Here is a 7,161-nt window from a genome sequence, read left to right as displayed (position 1 = left end):
ATAACATTCAATTATAACCGATCATATTCAATTATAGAGCGATGGAGGCATTGCCTCTTCTCACGTGACTTTCCCCCATTCATCTCAATGAGCCTCCAGAAAAGTCACGGCACACTTTGGGGTCTCTGCTGAAAGTCTATGGACTGAAGGGAGGCAAGCCTCCGCTTTAACTTTACCTGCGGGTGTCGCTGTTTGACTGTTACTTTATAAAAACGAGTGACTTTTATACTTTTAATGCCATATTTAGTAATATTTGTTTGTAATATCGATTATTTTCTCATCCAATTTTTTTGAGGAGACACTGCCCCCCTTGCCTCCTCAGAGAAAACGCCCCTGATATATATATATATATATATATATATATTATCCATTTAAATTAATTTTTACATTAAAATGTATGTGTTTTTTATGGACTATTTAAAAGTTCAATTTTTTTTGTAATATGCAAGTTCATGACAATTATTTTTGAAAATAGTGTCAATATATTACAATTGTTTTCTGTCTACATGATCTATTTACATACTTTTCTGTATTACAAAGTTCATGACAGTGTTATTTTAGTATCATATTATAGTTTTTATATTTAGAATTAGGCTGTATTTTCATAGGCTATTTTCTGGGGGGGTTTTTTAGTTAAAGGTTTATTAATTTTGTGTGTATTTTGTCAGTTTCATTATTTTTTGTCTATATAGTTTTTATTAGTATATAGTATATATTTATATTTTACTTCAGTTCAAGTTTATTTTATTTCAAGTTATGAACATTTTATTATGGTTTTAGTTAACTGTAATAAACCAGGTTCATGATGAGGGCATTTTGAGTCTGTAACTTTTAATGTCAAATTCTGCTTCTTCAGATGACATCAGGAAAAAAATATTAAATGAATAGAACAAGATGGAGCCACAAGCCAAACGAAGGAAAGAAATGGACACATATGACACTTGGGATGTTCTTCCAGTTCTCTCTGATGAACAGTCCCGGGACACTGAATTGTTGCCGGCCTACGTAGCACCCATCATCGAGAAAAGACAAACTTCTCGCCTGGTCAAAGAGCTTTCCCTGATCTACCCTTTACCCGGTCTGCAGCACATAAAAAGAGTGAGGGCTTGCAAAGACAAAAGCACTCCTCACCCTTTAGAGGTCATTGTGTGCTTGGCCAGAGATGTGCAGGTGATAGACTGCAAAGGAGTTACGCTTGCTGATCTGCTCCGCTCACAGTCTTTTGACTCCAGTGGTTTGGGAGAACCTTTCCTTGTCAAAATACCCGCTAATCCTCCACTAACTAGACCGCAGTTTGAAAAAGCTAGTAAACACTGGCCTACATCATTTCACGAGGACAAACAAGTGACGTCTGCTCTGAGGGGCCAGTTATTCACTGCCGAGCAGAAAGCTAAAATGCAAGAGTACATGACAGCAGCTGTAGAGGCTGCAAAATCAGGTGGGGAGATGGGAATGGATGCAGTGGGTGCTGTGATTGTGGACCCAGAATCTGAGCAGATTGTTGCAGTGGGTCATGACTGTAAGCGTGGCTCTCATCCGCTCCATCATGCTGTCATGGTCTGTATTGATCTTGTGGCCTGTGGGCAAGGAGGAGGCGCCTACAATTACGGGAAATATCCAGCCTGTCGGTTTAGCAGCTCTGAGTCCTTTAGGAATGCCTGCTATGCCAAAGAAACCGGACAGCCTTATATCTGCACCGGATATGACCTTTACGTCACTCGGGAGCCGTGTGTGATGTGTGCAATGGCTTTGGTCCACTCAAGAATCAACAGAGTGTTTTATGGAGCGCCCTCTGCAGATGGTGCCTTGGGAACCAAGTATAAAATTCATTGCCAAAAAGATTTAAATCATCATTTTGAAGTGTTTAATGGGGTGATGCTAAATGCATGTGAGGCTTTATTCAAAAAGTGATAAAAAAAAAAAAAAAATTGATACAATATTACATTGATATTTATGATGACATTTTAATTCTTTTTACGTTTTTAAAACTTTTTTTTTGATAGGACCATAATAAAAACTGTCAATATGGGGTGCTGTGTGTACATTAATGAGGAAAAAAAATTAACTTAAATGATTTTAGCAAATGGCTGCAATATAACAAAGAGTGAAAAATTTAAGGGGGTCTGAATACTTTCCGTACCCACTGTATATTACCTTTCAAAATAATTTTAGTTTTTGTTGAAAGAAATGAAGTTTTATTCAGAAAGGACACAGGAAATTGATGAAAGTGACAGTAAATAAATTTATAATATTACAAATTTATAAATATATATTTTTACATTTCTGTTAATCAAAGAATCCTGAAAAAATGTATCATGGTATCCTCAAAAATATTAATCCGCACACCGGTTTTCAACACTGATAATAAGAAATGTTTCTTGAGCAGCAAATCAGCATATTAGAATGATTTCGGAAGGATCATGTTACACTGAAGACCGGAGTAATGAAAATTCAGCTAGGACATTACAGGAAAATACATTTTAAAATATGATATAATAGAAAACAGTTATTTTAAAATGTAAAAATATTTCAAAATATTATTTCTTAACATTTAGAAAATCTTTCCAACCTCAACTTTTTGAGTAATGGTGTGTATTCTATGATTTTTAGTAAAAGCTTACATGACAGTGTATGATTTACATCAAATGTATTTGGTATTTCACACAATTTATTTTTCTAATGAACAACAGTGTTTCTAATACTTTGCAAAGTTTTATTTGTTTGGAGCATGTCATACAACACATAACATACTATGATCATACCTTTTCTCAAAACAAAAGGACAAAACAATTGGCACAGTTGAGCCTTCGCAGATATTGTCAAAAGACAAGAAAGTGAAAAAATACAAATAGTTTAATAGGTCTATGTTACAGTTTCTCAACTTCAATAATACTGTGACAGAAAAGAGAGCAAAGAATCATGATGGTTTGCTGAAGCTTGGTAATGATCCAGAGTTTTACAATGACATACTGAAATTGAGCTAAAAGTCAACATGACATTTTCGGATTCAAACAGAAGATGAAATAATGTAGGGAAGAACTTGATGTTTTGTTTCAGGGGCAGAGGAAGCTGTTCAAAAATTAGGAAGAAATATTCTTTGAAATAATGTGCACTGATAAAATGTGCAAAATTAGACCAGAAATATGTATTCAAGTAATAAAAGTTCTATTTTTGATTTCATGTTGACTCTAATGAATGTGAAAGCACTTAAAAGCCTAAAAGTTTTGTTAATGTTAATATTTTTTCATTGTCACTTATACGCTGTAAGATATTAACTAAACAAAACTATACATAGTATTGTGACTGAACAAATATTTTTCAGGAAATCATGCAAACTGACTTCTTATTTTTCTCAGAAGCAATGAAAACATTAACGAAACAGCAGAAAGGTTTCATGGCTTTTAAATGAGTTTAAAAACACCTTTTGTCAATTCATGGCATTATCTAAGAATGTATTCAGAAATGTGAAGTGACGCTAAAAGCATAAATCTATCTTAGTGTATCAGTGTTGTGAGCACATTTGAACAAACAAAAACTAATTAACAAAAAACTTTAACCATGAAACCTGGGCCAGCCCAGATCCACAAGGATCACAAAACAACTAACAAAAACACATTAAATATCTTAAGTTATTAATGCTTGTAGAATTGTACTCCTAACATCTCCCTGCAACAATTTCTCAAGATATATCAAACAAAGAGACTCACAATTACACAGACTGTACAAAACTGCTAAGTGTACACAGCTGCGTTACAAAGGGTTATCTCCTCTCCCAAATCAGGCAACAGTTGGTCTGTGCCCTCTGAACACTGGGCTTAATACTTGTTTATTCCAAAGATCCTGACTCCATGGAGTTGTGGCAGTTTTGGGATGAGAACACTCAAAAGCGAAGCTGTGTTTATCACAAAATGAGCCGTGTCATATTTTGTGTAAAAGCTAGCGAGGAAATATCTGCAAAGAAAAGAACAAGTGTTACACTTCAAAATAAGTACAGGATCCTATATAATAAAGGTCTAATAAATATGTCTATAATATTCACTATTCGCATTTCGGATGAGAAAAGTTCATTTATTGTTTTTTGTATTTAGTTCAAAATTTTGTGCAATTGGATGGTTGGTGTTTTAACACCAGGCCAGCTTTCTTGGCTATTTTCATGGTTGAAATAGTATAAAAGAGCCATATAAAAAACCTATATGTGACCCTGGACCACAAAACCAGTCTTAAGTCGCTTGGGTATATTTTTTTTATGCCAAAAATCATTAGGATATTAAAGGGGTCCTATTATGCTCTTTTACAAAGTCTTGATTTTGTTTTGGGGGTGTACTAGAACATGCTCTCATACTAGGTTGTTCGAAAAACACATTATTTTTCACATATTTTACATTATTAGGACACCTCTCGGGCACGGAGGTGAAAAAAAACAGCGTTTCAGGCGGTCGCGCACCGGACGAGAAGCGCAGCGTCGCGTCACATCTTTAAAATTAAAATACATTATATTCTATGAGTGTAGGCACACCGAGATGATGTGAACTGCACGCCATAGTCCAGCTGTTCCCAGTGTGTGAGAAGTCTTGCCTTGCCCTGGTCTGGTGTTTCAAATGGTGTGCCTTTCACTGCATGCATAAACACATACATACCCTGTGGGAAGATTGAAAGACGATCCAAATGTCATACACACTATTCTCAAAGTTTGTAACAATGGGATGTCCCTTAATATTAAAGGGACAGTTCACCCAAAATTGAAAATTCTGTCATTTACTAATGTCGTTCTAACGCTGTATGACTTTGGTTGATCTTGAAAACACAATTTCAGATATTTTAAATGAAACATGAGAAGTTTCTGTCCTTCCAGTAGCGCTTATAGCATTTAAAGAAACAAGCTTTATTTCATTTTTACGATTTTTTTTAATGAAATACGAATTTTGAATAATGAAAATTAGTTTGTGTCTACTTATTCTATTCATCAGTGTTTGAACCATTAAAGAAAAATCACATTTTCCATATTTAATTTCTGGGTTAAAAATGAAAAATGAATGGACGCAAAAGTGCACAGACCTTGTTGTCCTCTCTTCATGGAGTGCTATCGTATGGCTTCAGAAGACTCTGAATATCATCCCTCCCTCTTATAGCTGTAGACTTACTACACTTACTAAATTTGTCTTCCATGTCAGGACAACAGAAACATTACAGTATCCCTAAGAATAGCTTGGCATTATCATTGTGGCGCAAGCTGTAATACATCATCTTGTACCAGAGAGCTTAAACTTGGTTGGTGATGTCATGCTGTTGACCTTGAATCTTTGTGCGAGCGAGTCCTTACATAATGCCACAAAGACTACTAAGGAAGCATCAATTGTCAAGACTCCAACTGGCCTCAGGGCTCTGCTGAGAAAATGACAATCCATAGACAGGGAAATGAAATGCAATATAACAAAGGATTATTCAACAGAGGACACTTACAAAATTGTGAATAACATTTGTGAGGGTCCACACAACAGGAACACTGAAGAAAGGAATGCTCAACAGTACAATGTGAAGCATTCCTACACCGAGCGCATATGTCAGCCATATCCCCCGACTGTTCATCACACGGGTGTTTGGGTTCACTTCACTGTGGGCCACACCGACGTTCATCTTGCTTTTCTGTCGAATAGACAAAAAAAAAAACATATACTGTAAAAAGTATTTTTCTAAGTTGTAAATAAAACTGTTTACTGGAGTACATTTTACAAGAAAATATTAATTCAGATTTTCTATTACAAACTGATTCCAAATTCCAAAATGTCAAAATGGAAAGTGTCAAATAATACAATATTTCTGCATAGTGTAAAAAAGCTGTATAAATAAAATAAACATACATAAAATTAATAAAAAAAACATTCTTCTTTTAAAAAAATTATAAGAAATGTATAATTTCCCCCTCTAAATGATTAAAACTGACAAAAAAAGAACCAGCATTAAATTATTTGGCTAATCAATCGATAAATTGACTAAAATTGATAAAAGTGTGTTGTGATAAAAGTGTTTCTGTCGTCTCATCATAACTAAAAGTTATATGTCAGTGTCAGACACTATCTATTTAGCAGCAGTCCAGTTAATTCCAGTGAAATAAGATGTAAAACTGCCAACTATTCAAATTAATGATAATTTATGCACTACTACAATCTATAGTCTGCAACTGTTGTTTTATGGCTTTAAAAGTACTAGTTAAGAATAGAAGCTGTCTTACAGATGAGGTCTTGTCTATATGCCAACAAAAGCATGTTCACAAACTTACAATGGGGTGATTCTTTGTAGTACTTTGCGCCCTAATGCATTACTGTTCGTGCCGGCCAACTTATTCAAATTATTTGCAAGAGTTCGGTTCTTCTTTGGAAGAGCAAAAAGGGTGGAAGTGACATTTCATGGCCTGTTTTGTTTATCCGCCACGGTAAACATTCTGGGCAGCTGTTTGGAAGTCAAAGTTCAATGTTACCTAATATACAGCTTATTTGTTTGGTTGTTTCTCATCTCAAGATTTCTCACCAAAATCATGGCTTGGTCTTGGTTTCTACTCACCAAGTCAATTGCTTCTTGATCTATTTTACAATTAAAGAAAGCATCCACAGCAAAATGCCATTATTTTATCTCTTATTATTGCTCTTCTACAAATAAATGCAATAAAAGCAAAACAGATTGAGGTCAAAGGTTGAAGTCCTGCTACTGCAACATCTGTCAATAGCCACTCGATTGATCCTCCACTCATTGATTGTGTATAAGTATGTAGTATATATGTAGAATGTATTTAAAGGGGTCATATGATGCGATTTCAATTTTTTCTTTCTTTTTGAAGTGTTACAAGCTCTTGGTGCATAAAGAAGATCTGTACAGTTGCAAAGACTAAAGTCTCAAATCCAAAGAGATATTCTTTATAAAAGTTAAGAGTCAACCACGCCTACCTAATACGGCTCGTTCTAACATGCCCACACGTCTACGTCACGATGTGGGAAGATTTGCATAACACCGCCCAAATGTTCACACAAAGAAAGAAGGCATAACTTTTATTCACGCTGTAGTATTGTTGCTGCCGCCATGCCGTGAAGGCGCTGTGTGTTTCATTGTGAAAGCGAAACTACTTTGTTTGGCCTTCCAAAAGAGGACGATATCCGCTTCGTCATGCCT

The 7,161-nt window shown here is 35.2% G+C and overlaps 2 protein-coding genes across 2 annotated transcripts in view; one reads left to right on the top strand and one right to left on the bottom strand.

The window, feature by feature from the left end:
* Window positions 1-2,000, top strand: part of LOC107714375 (probable inactive tRNA-specific adenosine deaminase-like protein 3) — a 2,721-nt gene extending 721 nt beyond the window's left edge. The window contains exon 2 of the mRNA XM_016520198.1: window positions 857-2,000. Within this exon, the coding sequence (XP_016375684.1) occupies window positions 895-1,911 (1,017 nt within the window). The 5' untranslated portion in view covers window positions 857-894 and the 3' untranslated portion in view covers window positions 1,912-2,000. The remainder of the gene's footprint in view (window positions 1-856) is intronic.
* Window positions 2,001-2,780: 780 nt separating this feature from the next.
* Window positions 2,781-7,161, bottom strand: part of LOC107714377 (ORM1-like protein 1) — a 9,335-nt gene continuing 4,954 nt past the window's right edge. The window contains exons 2-4 of the mRNA XM_016520200.1: window positions 5,461-5,643; window positions 4,513-4,638; window positions 2,781-3,977 (exon numbers count right to left, since the gene is read on the bottom strand). Of these exons, the coding sequence (XP_016375686.1) occupies window positions 3,816-3,977; window positions 4,513-4,638; window positions 5,461-5,634 (462 nt within the window). The 5' untranslated portion in view covers window positions 5,635-5,643 and the 3' untranslated portion in view covers window positions 2,781-3,815. The remainder of the gene's footprint in view (window positions 3,978-4,512; window positions 4,639-5,460; window positions 5,644-7,161) is intronic.

This window comes from Sinocyclocheilus rhinocerous, unplaced genomic scaffold (assembly GCF_001515625.1).
Source record: "Sinocyclocheilus rhinocerous isolate Xijiao unplaced genomic scaffold, SAMN03320098_v1.1 scaffold449, whole genome shotgun sequence".
Taxonomy (NCBI): domain Eukaryota; kingdom Metazoa; phylum Chordata; class Actinopteri; order Cypriniformes; family Cyprinidae; genus Sinocyclocheilus; species Sinocyclocheilus rhinocerous.
The sequence above is the reverse complement of the archived record's forward strand: the minus strand, read 5'-3'. Positions and strand labels throughout refer to the sequence as shown.